Below are 17,828 nucleotides of genomic sequence, written 5' to 3'. Positions count from 1 at the left end.
GCCGTGCCCATCTCCGTCCCCAACGCCGTCGCCGCTCCGTTCCGCGGCCGCACAGCGCCCTGACCGCACAGGCGCGGACCACACGGCGCAGGCTCGGCGGCCGGAGCAGGCGCGTCAGCCCATCTCGGGGACGCGGGGACGGTACGCAGCCGCTCCCCCCGCACCGGCGCGTCCGGCCCGAACGCGCGTCCTCCGGGGCTGCGGGCGGGGCGCCAGGGTAGGTCGGCTCCGGAGGGAGGGGCGGCGCGGGGGTCCGGGATGAGCACCCCTGCGGCGAGGCCGGGCCGGGGCGCGGGGGGCCGCGGCGGCGGGAGGCGGAGGCGGGAGCGCCTCCCGCGAGTCCGCGGTGGGGGTGAGCTTGGCAGCAGGGGTGCCGTCGGCGGCGTTTGGTCTGCGGGGCCCGTCAGCCCCTGCCGCTGCCCGCTTCGGGAGGTGTGGGTGGACGCAGAGGGACGGGGTGGCATCTCTCTCTCCGCCCTTCAGACCTCCAGGACGGCCTCGGGCTTCCTGGCGCCGGCAGGGAAGGCGGGCGCAGTCCCTGCGGCCGTGGGCACAGGTGTCGGGGCCGGATGCCGCCGCTGGCTGGGGTGCGGGGCAGGTAGTCCAGTGCTGCGAGGTGACCGCGGGCAGCTGTGGGCCTGGTGAGCCCCTCCGTCGTCTTCGGGAGAGAGGACCAGGGAGGCGTCTCCTCCTGCTTGCTTAGGGCTGCGAAGGAGAAATGTGAGATCAGACTTCCTGGGAGGAAGAGAGATGAAAAACGTGACACAAGAGAAGCCAAATTATGAGGGGGGAGCTGGGACTTCCGTGAATGCTGAGTAGACCGCTCTCTTCCTCTGCAGGAAACAGTGAAGGAGACACTGTTTATGGTTTGGGAATTAAAGATGCGGAAGAGGTCTAAATACTACAGGGTTTAGGAGATGCTTAAAGTTTTTTTTTTTTTTTTTTTTTTTTTTTTTTAATGCATCAGATAGGCAAGAATGTATTTCTCCTGGAGCATGGAAAATGTTATTAAAATACAGCTAAGAAGAGTATTTATTTGGAGGAGGCTGACTATTTTTGCTATTTTATTTCTTACAATGTTACCTAGAATTTCTGGAGTCAGAAATCATCATCTGAATGATAAATGTCAGTATCATGTGAGTAGGAAAGCCAAAAGCTAACTTAAACCAATGAGCACCTTTTTTGGATAAAAGATAACTTGTGAATTTAAAGTACATAAATAAAAACAATGAATTTAGACAATGAAACTCTTTGGTAATATTTTTTTCTTTTTTCTCTATCAGTCCTTTAATACTTAGAATTATCTTTTCTTCGAGAACAGTTTTATTGTTTTTGAAAAAATATACATGTGAAAGTCAAAGAACAGAGGAAATTTAAAAAACAAAACATTGATTTAAATGACCTAGCACGAAGTAACCATCTTAACCGTGTAAACATCTTTCCATGTATCTTTCTAAGCGTATATTGATATACTGTGCAATTCAATGCCAGTTTAGAATTTTATGAAACTATACAGTAGAAATTTTTTCATACTTCCCTTGTATTCCTCATAGGGGTCTTATTTTCTATGAACCATTATTTAAACTAACGTTTACTATGAAACCATCACAAAATGTATAGTAAAGTATAACCACGTAGGTTTGAGCAATGAGAACTTTTTTTAAAGCCAAATAGCATTTATGCAAGTAAAACAAATCACAGACACTATACATGATTATACATGAAAACACACATGATATGATTTTAAAAGTCTAAAAGTGGACTTCAAAGATGGAACTTACAGAGTTTTTTCTTCAGAAGAGAAAGAATAGAAAATTATACTGAGTATATTTAATAAGCTTAAAATATGATAAAATATTTATTTATTTATTTATTTATTTATTTATTTATTTATTTATTTATATTTTTGGCTGTGTTGTGTCTTTGTTTCTGTGCGAGGGCTTTCTCTAGTTGCGGCCAGCGGGGGCCACTCTTCATTGCGGTGCGCGGGCCTCTCACTATCGCGACCTCTCTTGTTGCGGAGCACAGGCTCTAGATGAGCAGGCTCAGTAGTTGTGGCTCATGGGCCTAGTTGCTCCGTGGAATGTGGGATCTTCCGAGACCAGGGCTCGAACCCGTGTCCCCTGCATTGGCAGGCAGATTCTCAACCACTGCGCCACCAGGGAAGCCCCCAAATATGATAAAATCTTAATGTTTGCACCTGTATGCAAGACAGATGTTTGCCACGGGCAACAAGAACTTGATGTACAAGACACCCTTGTCCATTGGGTAGTAATGGACGTACTCCTTAAAGAGTCGTGTAGTTACCATTTGCCTCATAAATGTAAACATTTTCTTGTTCTTTCTTGTAGATCGATCTCCTGAAATTTAACTTTTCAAGATGAAGTTTGTATTGGCGGTGGCCTTTTTTATTTTAATTTCCTTGTGTGTTGAAGAAGCCTGTTCTAAAGAGAAGTCTTCAAAGAAAGGGAAGGGGAAAAAGAACCAGTACCTATGCCCATCGTATGTTCTTCATGTCTTATATTCTTATACGGAGAAATTTTATTGCATTTTTTATCAAAGAGGTTTATTGAAACACATGTCAACAGAAATTTCCCTATCAGAATTGCACCCATTTGTTTCATAGGTAGAAAGTGACAGAGTGTAGAGGGCTTTACAATGGGAAAGCTAATTCTCAGTGTGATAAAGGTAAAGTTTTATAAAGTTTTGTTCTTGCCCTGTAATTTTCATACATCTTTTTTTTTATACATCTTTTATAAAAGTAGAAAAAAGTTACTATTTCTTTCTTACCCTGAATGTGCAACTTTCGTTGGTTACTGAGATTCCCTGCTTTGAGCAAATACCAGTTCAAAAAGTTGACTTAAAAAAAAAATACTACTGAAATTGAATATTCATTTAAAAAGTCAGATTGCTAGACTATGATTTTAAGGTCTATTTAATTTATATTAAGGCACGGCAGGAGAATAATTACATGGTAGATCCATTTTCCATTTCAATGGGTTTTTTGGGGGTAAAAGATTTATCTTAGGAAATGAGTATATTTCTCAAAAAATATGTTATTAACTTTGAAGTTACCTGTAAAAACAAAATCTAAATCCAATTCCCACTCCCTCCCCACCCAGAAAAAAACAGCAACAAAATTTTATGGTTTGGACTCCATTTAAAAAAAATAAATAAAGTGTTACTATTACTGGTGAATAACAGTAAATAATATCCAATAGTTAGAACAACTGAACAGCATATAAATCAATAACCTTCACAGAATATGTGCTTTTAAGTAATAATGTTACAACATATGCAGTGATGTGGAGTAAGAATTAATTTGCTGGTACTGGTTATTTTTACATTAAGATTTCCTAAGTGCTATATTGATCTCAGGTAACATTATTCCAGCATCATCATTACTTAAATATTGATTATTATAGTTTCATAGATGTTCCATAAGAATGATTAAGGTACCTTCTGGGAAGTAAATTTTGTAAAGAAAGGATATTAGAGTTGGTATTTCGGAATGGACGTCTGTATGAATATGTGAGACGGAAGGTCTGGGGACGGTATGGTGACCCACATAAAGTCCCGTAGTACATAAAGCTCCCTGTTAAGAAATACCTCCTAGTTTTCAGCGTTAATAGTCCTGCTTCTTCCAGTCTACACAGCCTGACGTCAGGGCCAGGCTTCCGGGTGTGACAGGATGGCCTCATCCGCCCTACTGAGTGTGACTCATCTTCACAGATAAGAGTGTTTGAGCTGCAACCAGGGGACTAGCATTTTCGGGAACTGGACATGGTCAGGCCTCACTCTGCCCAAGGATAAGGACACCTTTTCATATTTTGGATATCCTTCATTTTAACGTTTTGTTCGATAAATCTTGGCATATTGATGTGAACTCTTGTATTTGTCTTGAAGGCACGCTGATCCTATGTGTGGAGTCAAGCCATCTGTGGTCAGTCGGGTTCCGCTCTCTGTGGAAGCTGATGAGTCTCTCTCCCTCGCCCCAGCCCTGCTTCCCTGCCCCGTCCCCCCCATCCTGTCAAATGTCATGAATCACAGCTCTGAATATGGCAACTGCAAGCCTTACAGCTGCTGTGTACCTTACAAGAGTCTTTTAGAGGGCATCCTATTTCTTCCCAGAACTGCGCTGTTGCCTTATATGTAAACTGACTGTATATGCTTAGGCTGTCTCTGGTTAGGACAGATTTTTAACGTTAAACCTGATAGATAAAGAGTGAAACAATGAAGGTTCTCTTTGGTGCATACAGAAACCTCCAAGTGGAAGGCCCAACATACACGTGGTGAGCCCGTATCGCAGTGTTTTAGGTATGTTGAGAAATTAAAGTTTTATCTCTGAAACTTTCTACCACAGTTTTCAAATTTTGATTATATTACTTACTTTCTTACAATTATGAGACTGAATAAAGCTTTGTAAACAGTAGCCCTGGTGATGCTGCCCCAAATCCAGCTTATTAAAAAGTAGATGTACTTTGGAGAATTACATTTGTATATTTTTTGTTTGAGCATTTTACTGAGAATTTTGATTTCATGGTCACTGAACTTCTGAAGACTAAGGTTTTCTCTGGCTATTGTTGGATCCATTGTATTAAATTTCTTTGAATATCCAGGTTGGGAATCTCAGTTACAATAATGGGCTGAGAAAGAATATGCAAATTATTTGTTCCTCAGCGGATGGTCCAGTTTGTCCATCTTGTGTAAGCTGATTAAGCATAAAACATCTTGATTAAGAGGAATATTTGAGATCACAAAACCCGGAAGTTATGTACAGGCTTCCATATACTCCTCAATATGGTGAAATTTTGCCCAGTGATGTTCTGATTTCTTTAATTTTTTTTTGGAATAGAGTTGAAGAGCAATGGTGTCGAACAGATATATGCAGTTGACGTGTTGTGCACGTGTAGTAAACAGGAGCAGAAACTTCCCTTTTTATTCTTGTAACATTTCTTCCCAAAGATTGGAAATAAGAGGAAAACTGTTTCTAAATGTAGAAAGGACTTAGGACCCTTCATATTCTAGGTTGATGTGGAGCTTGAATCGTATGATACTCTCTCCCTGGCTCTTTATTTTTTTTTTTAACCTTTAATTGTTTTGAGAAGCTCAAAAATGATAAATTTATGCTATTATTCATTGTTTTTTGGTGTGTAACTGGAGCAGCAGTACCAGGTTGACAAACTACCCGATAAATTTGAGTTCAAAAATTTTAGAAATTTAGTGTCTATTAATAAATACACAATAAACTTTAAATTAGAAGCTATGTTTTAGATTAAGTCCTTGGACACTGTTTAGCTTTTTATTTTAAAGCTTGAATTTGACACTGACCTGAATCTATTGGTCTTCTGATTTCCTACATATTCTGCCTCAGCGATTTTGTCCAAATCTCTGGCTGTACCTCCATCTATGCACTGTTAACGCCTAAGGTGCTGTATGCAGCCCAGCCTCTCTGAAGAACGTACCCATACATCCACCTGGTTATCCCATCTTGATCTTAAAACTCAATTCAAAATGATAAAACCCGAGTACAGAAATCCTCCCCATGTCTCCTAATACAGTGTTTCCATTTGCATCCTTTGCCATCCAAACTCAGATCCTAGGGGTTACCTAGGACCCCCTCTTTCTACCTTAGCTTCTCAAGTCCAGTCGTTGCCAAGACTTCCACGTTCAGAGTCTGCGCCATCTTGGGAGTGTGTCCCTCACTTCCATCCCCATCATGGCGCTGCTGTCACTTCTCCCCTCAGCCTTTCTGGTGAGCTCTTTATTGGTCTCCCTCTTCTTGTCTTCCTCCACCAGTTCCTACCCAACCCTGACCCTAGAGTGTATTTTGCTCAGTGTACTCAAGCCACGCCAGCGCTTAGAGCCCCCTGAGGGACTCTATAACCTTTGGAAAAGGTTCTGATTTCTTGGCTCAGCACATAAAACTCTTGCTGCACTGGCCTCTGACTCCCCCGGCTGTGTCTTTGCATCCCGGCCACGCCCTTACTCAAGTCTCATACACGCTTGCTCTTTCACACCTCCGAAGTGTTCTTCCCTTTCCCAAAATGCCAGAGGTTTCCTTCTTCCATGAGTTAACCCCTGCCTCAGTGGTCTTATGAAAATCCACAGCTATAAATACCACGTGTTTGCTGTCGACTCCTGTATCTGTGTGCCCGGCCCAGATCTCTCTGAAGAGCACTACATCCGTACATCCAACACTTGAATCTGACTGTCTCATAATGACCTCACACTCAAACTTCGTTGTCTCCTTTGGGAAACCTTTCCTAATCCTGACAGTCTGATTTAGACAATCACACTCTGTGCCTTCGTGGTCCCCTAATTGCCTATCCTGCTTATAAAATGATGTGGTGACATCAGCTGTAATTGTCTGCTTCCCCTACTAGATTGTAAACTCCGTGAGGGCTGTGTCTTATTGACTTAGTCACCAGAGATCAACATCGTGCCTGGCACAAAATGTACATGCAATAAACATTTGTTTAAAGAGTGAATACAAACTCAAGATCGTTGACCCTTACAAGTCACTGTATCTGGATTTTGTTACAGTACTTGAAAATAATTTATATGATCTCTCTGGACAGTATTTAGACATATAGTCTCAATATAAGGAGAAGAAGGTAGTTAATGTCTAGGTTATTGGTAGAGAGTCTTCAGCCTGGATGATGCTTCCTGGTGAAAGATTGGCCTTCTCGTGATAAACATTGTATCAATGACTAAAATAAACTATACAGAGGAAACATCCAGATGGAAACTAATGTGATACTGAAACATATGGTGGGTATGTGAGACAGAATTAGGATCTGATATGACCTTGGAAGTCCAAAGCGATGGGCTGAATCTAACGAGATTGAAGTATAAACTGCACTTTGGTTCAGAAATCATATGTGCAAGTATAGGATGGGGAAAGCAGTGTGGCTGAACACACTTGGAAAAAATATTAAATAGTGTTGTAACCATAATATAAATGAATAATAATATACTATAGTATAGTATAGTATAGTATATAATATAATATGATATATAATATATAACCTGAGGCAGATGAGTAACTCTGTACACTATCTTTCCATCCCAGCTAAATATAACTATATATATAGTTGCTTAAGAAAGAAATTAGTGTTCTTATTTTACCAATTCTGTGTTAAGCATATTACCAGCCTTAAAAGAATTATATTTAAAGCAAGACTTATAGAGATTTCTGCACTGTGCTGGTCAATACCTTCAGGGGAGACAAATAAGAATAGTTGAGGTAGGGGCTTCCCTGGTGGAGCAGTGTTTGGGAGTCTGCCTGCCGATGCAGGGGACACGGGTTCGTGCCCCAGTCTGGGAAGATCCCACATGCCGCAGAGCAGCTGGGCCCGTGAGCCATCACCACTGAGCCTGCACGTCCGGAGCCTGTGCTCCACAACGGGAGAGGCCACAACAGTGAGAGGCCCTCGTACCACACACACACACACACACAAAAAGAATAGTTGAGGTAATTAAAATAATGTCACATTATGAAGTGCTGAAGGAACTGAGGGATTTGACAGTTATCTTCAATTTTGTGAAAATTTGTGATTTAGATGACAAAGTAGACTTTGCTGCTTGGCACCAATACTTACAACCAGCACTAATGAGTAGAACCATGAGAAGGGATATTTTTGGCTCCAAATTAGCAAGACCTTTCTAATAGCATTCTGCCAGATATAATTGCCTGGGAACAGAGGCAGTAGAGCTCACAGAAACCCCAAGCACTCCGCCACCGGGGATAATTACTTGCAGGCATATTTTATAGAAAGTTTGAGCTTTGGGTAGGTAGTTTGGCCAGACAGCGGTGTTTAAGGACATTTCAATTTGTGAGATTTTTAAGAGTCTTTGATTCTAATATATTGTATGTGATGACGGTCTTATGATTATCCAATTGCAGAATGATATAGAAAGAATCACCTTTTAAAATTTTAATCTCCATCCAGATTTAAATAGCTTGGCTGCTATTTTTGGTGCATTGTCATGGAGAGCTCTACCATATGAAATAAGTATATCTAGGTGTAATAGTAAGGATTTAATAACTTGCAGTGGTAGCATTTCTTCTTGAAATTTCACGAGTAATCAGGTTTTTTGAATATCTTTCAACCTCAGACTATCTTTTTTTCTGACCTAAACCAATCGGAATAATATGTCAAGCTACTGTTAATCTCAAAAAATAATGATTGAGGGATGATGAATATTAATTATCTGATCAATGCCTGCCATAATTGATAAGAAGAAGACATAAGTTTATGAATCTGTATTTATATGTCTATTGTATATGAAACCAGAACATTCTAAAATATACTTTCAGAATTCTTGATTGAATGAACAAAACCAAAACAAAACAGAACTATTTGAACCAAAACCAAAGCATTATTTGTCATTTCTATTTGTACTCATAGCAGACACAATAACACTTTTTAATAACGAATTTGGCCCGACTGTAACCTCTTGACATATACTGACATTTTTGTCATCACTGAGTTAGGGAACTTTCTACCATTTGGTGGGGACTGTTTGAATTTCAGGCATCTGATAGCTCACCGTAAGTGTAACTAATTTGCTTACAAGTTACATTTGAAATCTTTCTCCCATTTTGGGCCCAGACTTGTACCTTAGGTGTGAAGAAGCATCGTAAGAAGCCCTTAATTGATACTTGATGAGGGCTGCTATTATTTATATGACTGTTCGGTCATGTTTGCATAGATTTACTTCATCCTAATGATCTTTCCTCCAAACTGTTGGTACTCTAGCTTTAAAATCATGACATGAAGATTTATGGTTCTGTGTGTGTAATGAGAAACAATATGATTAATTTTTATTAGTTTGTTCACAACCTAAAAAAGTTGTGTGTGTATAACTTTGTTTGATACCAATATGAGATTTTTTTTGTCTCCTTCAGAGAGAGACCATTTAATGGTAGTATTTGTGGACATCAGTTCTGTGTAGTAAGAAGAGTTGGGTTAAGTATAATGTTAGCCATTTTCTTCCTATTCTGATTTTATTACCTGTTATTCATTAATAGAATGGATTGATTTCAGTTTAGTTCCATTTTCTTACTTCCTAATGGAAATGTTCAAGATAAATACATTGGCCCCAGAATGAAAGGCTGATTGGAAATGGATATGGAGAATCTGTACAATGGTATAATTGAAAACTGCCTGTATTATTATTACTATAACAAAGGTAGATCAATTTTTTCATTGTTGGGCAGTTATGTATTTTCTTACTACCTAAGGAACAATTCTGATTTAATGGCATGATATTATTTTGCAGTCAATTGAATTAATGATCTTCCCTTTCCAAATAATTTCCTAGGTCTTTAAATCAGAATCCTCATTATTTTAGTTATTTGGGCATGAAACTTAAATGGAATCTGTTTTCTCTTAAAATGATCTCCTGTATCTGTCCTGTTCATTGCATCTCCTCTTACTGTCATTTTCAACATAGTCTGTTACAATAGTTTCCTAATAACTTGCCGTATTTTCTTCCCCGCTCATTATTGTTCATCTTACATACCATTTCCATTTTCATCTTGTTAATCTTATGTTCCAGACCCACAATGTCTTCTTATTCCCTCAAGGATCCAGGGCAGACTGTTCACTCTGACTTTCAAAGGTCTCTCTGATTTACATGCGGAACTTTGTGCGAAACTACTCTCTCATCTTAGAAAGGCTGATCTGTCCTTGTGCCAACCTGCCACTGCTTATGCTTAGACATGCTTATGATTATAGAGTGACAACCTCCTGCTTAACCTACGCAGTCATTCAGGGCTCATCTCAGTCATTACCTTGCCTGATGAAACCTTTTAAACGATTAGAAGTGTTCACTGAAAGTAAGATTAGTGCAAATTATTAGCATTCTATGGCTGTTAATGCATTGAGGTCTTGGACCTTGATAGAAATACAGTGTTTCCAGAGGAAAAAAGGTTAATTTCGTGCTGGGTATATCATACCTGGAACATTGTGTTGAATTCTGGTTGCATTCGTTTGTGCGGATTGGATTTACGTGGGAGTTTGTTCAGAGAATCATGATCAGCATTTGCAGGAACATGAAAGTCTGTGGTTTGATAGGTTTACCGTGGGTTATTTTCTTTAAAAGTAGATGAGTAATCCCCCATTTTGAGGAGTTTTCATATAATATGAACTAGAATTCATATTTAGACCTCAAGTTACAGAACCAAGACCAAAGAGAGAAACATAGAGGAAGACATTTCCATTTGAAAGGGTAGGATATAACTATCCAATGATATAACTATCCAAGGATTTCCTTGGGAGGTTCTTTGTCACCAGAGTGATGAACATAGCTTGGGTAGGGACACTACGTAAACGAAGCATCACTGGGAAGTTGCCGAATTTAAAAGTTCTCTTCACCAAGGTTTCATGAGCTTATGATTAGGGCTAAAATTAAACTCCCTCTTCTTGACCTCTTAGAATCCTTTTTGTGCATCCTGTATGTTTTGACCCTTGATTAGATTTAATAGTAATATTCTTCCTATTATATCTTTTATTTTTTAGTTGAAATGTATATATTGTGTTAACTCTTCAGCCAAATTATAAATAGTTGAGATGAGATGGCTCTGCCTCTCTCTCCACTTTCATTACAGTATATACACTTTCATTTAGTAAGCATAAATGAAGGTCTGGTTCAAGGAATTTTGAAGTAGGAAGAATATATATATACACACACTTTCATAAATATACACACTTTCATATATATTATAGTTTCATATTCTGCCTACTTCAATGTTCTTTGCATTTCAGCTACATTTATACTTACTAAATCAAATGGAATCAAATGGGTGACTGATCAAATAGAAAAACCATAAATTAATCTTTTGATGGGTCAGTGACTCACTGGGACCATGTTTAGAGATCACCTTGAACATGGATTGTTTAAAATTCCCTTTGCATGTCTGCTTAATCTAGATGGATAAAACCTTGTAATTTGGGAGAAAGCCCACTGCTGTATCACAATTAGGACTCTTGCTGATGGGCTTTATAACTTTCAATAAGTCATTTAATTTATTTGGGTCTCAACTTTCTCATTCTTATGGTGAAAAGTTTCATCTCAGTAGTTTCCTAATTTCATTCATTCATTCCAACTCTATCTATTATGATGCAGTCAAGTTTTATTTATGATTGTTTTGCTACCTTTATATTCAGGGCTAACTATTCCTGTTTTTGTCAAGATTTTTCATTTTCTGATTTAGAACTAGACAAGCCTAACCAATGGAAAGAGAATACACAAAATTCTGTTCCTTAAGCAAGTTAATTACTAAGGGGTCTAATTGCAGAGTTGACTTATCAAAATATAGGTATGTAACCATCCTCCCCAGTAGAAAAATCACATGTGTGCAAGGTGAATTGTACCCATTCTTAACTCTATAATTTTTCACAAACTGAGGAATTTGACTTACAAAAATGTGTCCTGTGTTTGTCTTTTGTTTTCTTTTGGAGGTGAATAATTTCTGTAATGCAGTAAAGGATAGAGTATCTTTGCCGAAGTCTCCTGTATTCTTCTTGAGCTACTACCTGAAAAAAGCACATCACTGCGGTCCTCCAGAGAGCAGAGAGCATGTCATAAATGAGTTCCTTTGCCCTCAACATGGAAATTTACACTTAGAATTCAAGAAGCAAACTATTCCAATTTATGTACATACAAATAGCTCCTCTGAGAGATGATGTAAATAGGAAATTACCTTTCTAAGAGCTCTGATTGGAATAACAGAAAAAAATGATTCAATCATTAATAGATTTTTTTGGAGAATGTGAAACATCTGATCTTTATTAGTCCTCCTGTGAGAAAACAGTAGGAGGAATTCTTGATGATTTGGGGGAGTTTAGGACTCCACTCCCAAGAGTAACCTAATAGAAAAGGCCCACATTTAATGAGTGGGCTCGTAGCCTTCTTTGCATCTGTGTTCAGCTCTCAGTTACACCATGGACGTGGCTGCTGAGATAATCCAAAGGTCGTATTGCAACACACTTTAATATCTCCCAGGAGTTCCATATGTATTTGACCGGAATACCTATAATGTTTTCAGTTTCATTCTACAAATGTTGTTCGGAATCTTCATTGGTTTATTTTGTGTGTTGATGTAGCCTTGGCTGGGTCTTCATTGTGGTGCCTCAATTCTTCACTGACCCTTAGTGGCTCCATGTTTCTCTTTCCCTAATAATGGTTTCAGTCCTTGATCAATACCCCTTTCAGTCTTCACCTACAATATGAACTTCTACTTTAAAGAAAAAAAATAGAAGTTGCTAGACTCGAGCTCACTTACCACTCCATCTTCCCTCCAGAGCTGCCTGTGGCATCATCCTTTCTCTTCTCCTTGGCTCCTGACCGAGAGGAAGAGGGATGTCCTTTTCTCAGTCCCGGATTCCGTCCCCCACCCGCTTCTGAGACGCCCCCATCACCACACTCTGCTTGCCCATGCTTCGTCGCCTTCTCTTCTTTGGCTCCTTTTTCTAAGGGCTTAAAACTACGCTGAAGCATCGCCTACCTGAAAAAATGCATAGTTTTTTTGTTTTTGTTTGGCTGCACTGCATGGCATGTGGGATCTTAGTTCCCCAACCAGGGATTGAACCCGCATCCCCAGCATTGGAAGCATGGAGTCTTAATTGCTGGATCACCAGGGAAGTCCCAAATGCATAGTTTTTGTATTCCTATTTCATCAACTTTGTTTTTTCCTCTGTGTTCGTTGTCACATTTCTGAAACTGACAGCCCACAATTTTAGCTCTAATTCACAATTTTTTCCTTTTCTTTACTTGAATTTCTTTGAATTGCAAAAGCCAGACATTATTGTTGTAACAAAGGAAACAGTAGAACCACTTAGTTATCCTATTAGTATTGACTCCTGCCACCATTCTGTTTTTTGATGAAGATATTTATTTTATTCCTTTTAAGCAAATCTGCAAAATTTCTTTGGAGTCCTTACGTTACTTGACAAGGACAAATGATTGTCTTCTGCATCCTGAAGTGATCTCTTACCCCCAACCCCTCTGCCCTGATTTGCCTTCCAGCTTTGCGTCTGCCTCTCCTGCTACCCCTGATTAGACACCTTCCCAGCTATTCTTTTTTGTCTGTCCAGAAATAGTGGGTTTTGCCACATATTCATATCCTGGATGTTGGTAGATGTTCATCTTGGTCCTTTTATCTTCTTACTTATTGCTCTTCCCCTGAGTAATTTCTACCTGTGTCTGTGGTTACACACACATCCTAATCTACAGGTGTAACTACTCTTGTGAGTTCCAGGTCATTATTTGTAACTTCCTACTGGACCTCAAAGTTAATATATCAGACCAGCTCTGCCATCAGCCTTCCTCAGCTCCGCACCCAGCCTTTCATGAGAAACGGCTGAAACATCTTCCATTCTGTCCTGGATGCTCGCCTGGATCATCTCATCAGTTACTCATTCTGTTGATTCTTGCTCAGAAAGGACACTTACATCTGGCTATTTCTCCGCATCTCAAGGGGTGTGGTCCTTGTTGGGTTCTAATCATTTCACCTTGAATCTGTTGTTGCAGGGACTACCCCAGACTCCTGAATTCCATCCTGTCCTCTGTAGTTCATCCTCTATAACAGTGGCTCTCAAACTTTGGTCTTAGGACCCCTTTACAATCTGAAGCATGTTTAAGGACACAGTGAGCTTTAGTTTATGTGGGAGTTATCTATTGATGTTGCCTTGTTATAAATTGAAACAGAAATTTAAAAAATATTTATTAAATTACCTAAAATATACTAATTGCAGATTAACATGAATAACTTAGTTTTATGAAAATTAACTATATTTTCAAAAATAAAAAAAATAGTGAGAAAAGTGGCATTGTCTTACAATGTTCCTATCTGTTCAGTGGCTGGCAAAATGGAAGACAGCTGAATTCTCATATCTGCTTCTGGATTCCGTTTGTTGTGATATATTGTTTTGGTTGAAGTAGGTGAAGAAAATATGACCTCATGCTAACATATAATTGAAAAAGGGAAGAGTATTTCAATAGCCTTTCCGTAATTATGAATATTCATTTTTAATGCCATGCCAAAATTTGACAAGTGATAGTTCCTTAAAAGTTAGTTGTGATGTAAAATCTGAAATCAGATCAGTGAACATTTTGATCTCTGTTGTATTAAAATTTGCTGGTCTTTCATTTTGAATGGCTTTTTTTTTTCTGCCCAAACATGAATTTATAACATGCATTGATCATTTGGAAAATATTGGTTTGCTGGGTTTTTCAGATCTTCCAAATGTTGACAGGTTTCATTATACAGTATCAAATAATCACATTCATTTACTATTGCTTTCGATCTCACTGGAAAATCTGTTAGTATCAGGAAATTGTCAAGTTCATGGTGGTGAATATTAAGTTTTCTAAAATTCCAGTTGTTTGAAAACTCGTATTTTATTAGTGGCAGCAAATACTCCCATTAGTTTTTCTTGAACTTATAGGCTTTCTTCTTTCACTTGTGAAGACTTTTTTGCCAAATATCCAAGTCTGAATCACCATAGGTTTTCCATGGTCTTCCATGAAAACAGTGTTGCATGAAAAGTCTCTTGTTCACTAGCAAGTCAAACAGTCATCCAAGTGCTGTTCTTTGGAACAATTGCCATAGTTTAGTTTTCTGTGCAGCAGAAGTACTGTCTGGATACTTCCCATTTTTTTCATGCAGAATATTAAAATAATATGGATTTAAATTGCAAATTTAATGAATTTAATATTTTGTACTGCTTCTTTAAGAACATTACATGGGAACACCATCTTTAACATCTTTTATGTATTTATTTATTTATCTATTTAATTTTTTTTTTTTTTTTTTTTTTTTTTTTTTTTTGCGGTACATGGGCCTCTCACTGTTGTGGCCTCTCCCATTGCAGAGCACAGGCTCCGGACGTGCAGGCTCAGCGGCCATGGCTCACGGGCCCAGCCGCTCCGCGGCATGTGGGATCCTCCCGGACCGGGGCACAAACCCGTATCCCATGCATCGGCAGGCGGACTCTCAACCACTGTGCCATCAGGGAAAACCTGAATATCTTGTTTTTGAGTTTTGTTTGTAGTAGCAAGGAAAACACTCCCTTTTACTAGCTCGGTGCTATAAATTTCAAGGGAGTGGTAGGATTAGAGTGTTGATTTGGAAAAGAAGATACATGAATTTATGTTATGTGTATGTGTAAGAAATCAGGATATTCTACATATTTGTGAATCAAATCACATACTGAAAACTTCAACAGATTTGGATCAGCTTTTTTCTGACTAGGGGTCTTTTTTTTTTTTTTTTTTTACTTTGTTTATTTTTATGTATTTATGTTTGACTGCATTGGGTCTTTGTTGCTCTGCGCGGGCTTTCTCTAGTTGCGGCGAGGGGGGTCTACTCTTTGTTGCGGTGAGCGGGCTTCTCACTGCGGTGGCTTCTCTTGTTGCGGAGCTCCGGCTCTAGGCACGTGGGCTTCAGTAGTTGTGGCACGCAGGCTCAGTAGTTGTGGCTCATGGGCTCTAGAGAGCAGACTCAGTAGTTGTAGCTCATGGGCTTAGTTGCTCCACGGCACGTGGGATCTTCCCGGACCAGGGCTCGAACCCGTGTCCCCTGCATTGGCAGATGGATTCTTACCCACTGCACCACAAGGGAAACCCTAGGGGGTCTTCTTAATTGTAACGAGTTTCTGTTCCTTTGCCGATGACTCAAGATAGGGTACCGTGCACTGATTGATATATAACACCAAGTATTAGGTGTGCTGTAAGCTCTTACTTAAATCACCTAATTTGATTCTGAAAACGTGCCTTTTATGAAAAAGAGTGATTTTCCAGGATTATCAGCACAGTTTACAAGACAGCTAATTGAGACACAGGGGTTAGGTGTCCAGGACCACACCACTAGTAAAGCAGGATTCAGACCCAGGCAGCATGGCTTTCAGAGCCAGGATGCTGTCACTAATGGTGCCTCTCATGTCAAGGGCTACATATTTCTTTTTTTTAGATGAGAAGGGGATCTTGCCTTTAATATATGGTTTAGGAAGGCTCAGAATGATATGGTGACAATCTCAAAATCATCATAAACCATACAGAAAAAGTATATATAACAACGATGTACAGTGCAAAGAATCATCTCTAGGGTGCTTGCAGTGCCTCATGCCATGTAAACGCGATGTAAATAGTCGCCAGCACACTGCAGACTCAAGTTTGGCTTTTTGGAACTTTCTGGAAATTTTTTCTCCTCACATGTTTTCCACCTGAGGTTGGTTGAATCCTGGTTGCAGATATGGCCGGATGACTGTACTACAGTCAGTTCTCCCATCTTTGTTATGCATTTTCATGTCTTAACAGTGTCTCTTGATGAACTGAAGTGCTTATTCTTTTCTTTTGAAGTATAGTTGATTTACAATGTTGCATTACTTTCAGGGGTACACCGGAGTGATTAAGTTATACATGTACATGTATCCACTGTTAGATTCTTTTCCCATATAGGTCATTACAGAGTACTGAGTAGAGTTCCCTTTGCTATACAGTAGGTCCTTGTTGGTTATCTGTTTTGTATATAGTAGTGTATATCTGTTAATTCCAAACTCCTAACTTAAAGTGCTTATTTTTAATGAAGTCTGATTTATTAATTTTTATTAATGCTTTTGTGTTTTATTTAAGAAATCTTTCTCTGATGCAGGTCACGAAGTAGTCTGTTTTGGTTATTTTCCTAGAAGCTGTCACTGTTTCGTGTTTCACATTTAGCTCTGTAGCCCACTTCAGCTCATTGTTTGTGTATGATGAGACAGGCACATCCAGTGATGTCAGCACATTTATGCAAAAGGCTCTCCTTACTTTGCTAACTGGAAAGTGAACATTTACTGTAGGTCGGTTATCACTTCTCTTTTCTGTCCCTCTGGTCCAGGACTGCTCACCTCGTGCAGTGACACACCCTCCATCAAGGGAGTGGAAAGCCTCACATCCCCTGCTTGGTTCTCCTTCCGTGTCGCCTTGGTCGTCCTGGGCTTGTAGCATTTCCCTGTGAAGTTTAGAATCAGCATATCCATCTTCACACAGGTAGATACAAAAGCTTGGGATGGTCCTTAATATGGTATGGACTCGATTTTGTTTCTAATTTTTAGACGAACATGAAATAAAAAGGTAAACAGAGCAACGTACATGGGAAAATAGGCAAAGCAAATGAACTGGGAATGGAGATATTTATCATCAAGTTGTGATAACCACCTTTTCCTAAATGTGGCTGAATCATGGGTATTTGAAACTGCATCAGATGCAAACCTTAGCACTGAACAGTGCTCTTTCAGGACTGGGAACTGGGGGCTTTTGGATTCCTGTCCGGTGGCAATCACTCCACGAGTCCAGGGTTGAACTCCAGGAGGGCAGGTGTTTTTGCATGTTGTTTTGTGCACACTTTTCCGAGGCTGAGGAAAATGCCTGGCTGCAGTTGGCTAACTCAATATGTGTTGAATGCTACCCGTGCAGAATATGAAGAATGGTAGTTCTATTTAAGTATGGGTTCTGTGAGGGAGAAATAGATTCAACTCTTGAAAAATTTACACTCACAGAACATTTCTCCCCAAAGGTGTTAACAAATATAGACAATGATAGGCCATAATTGATATTAGTCATGATTAGTGAATCATTTGGCAACAGTATTGGATACTGTATCATAATACCTTTAAAACGTAAGTTTCAAAATCAGTCACATTGATGTATTTTTGGTTACCTTTAAGGTTCGGAATTGTTTTAAAATACAATTCAGTATATTTCATTTTTTATCTTCTGGGTGCTCTGTGATAGCTTAATTCTTGGCAGGTAAACAAGAAAATTTTTCTGTGAGTATT

General features: G+C 39.4%; 1 protein-coding gene across 5 annotated transcripts in view; it reads left to right on the top strand.

Annotated features, from left to right (window-relative positions):
* Positions 1-2,380: 2,380 nt before the first annotated feature.
* GLRB (glycine receptor beta) overlaps positions 2,381-17,828 on the top strand; it is a gene marked incomplete at both ends in the record, with an annotated part of 76,917 nt that continues 61,469 nt past the window's right edge. For all 5 annotated transcript variants that reach the window (XM_079707866.1, XM_079707865.1, XM_079707864.1 and 2 more), the window contains one exon: positions 2,381-2,502. In XM_079707866.1, the coding sequence (XP_079563992.1) occupies positions 2,381-2,502 (122 nt within the window). The remainder of the gene's footprint in view (positions 2,503-17,828) is intronic.

The sequence above is a fragment of the Hyperoodon ampullatus genome (genome assembly GCF_949752795.1).
Source record: "Hyperoodon ampullatus genome assembly, chromosome: 1".
NCBI lineage: Eukaryota > Metazoa > Chordata > Mammalia > Artiodactyla > Ziphiidae > Hyperoodon > Hyperoodon ampullatus.
The sequence above is the reverse complement of the archived record's forward strand: the minus strand, read 5'-3'. Positions and strand labels throughout refer to the sequence as shown.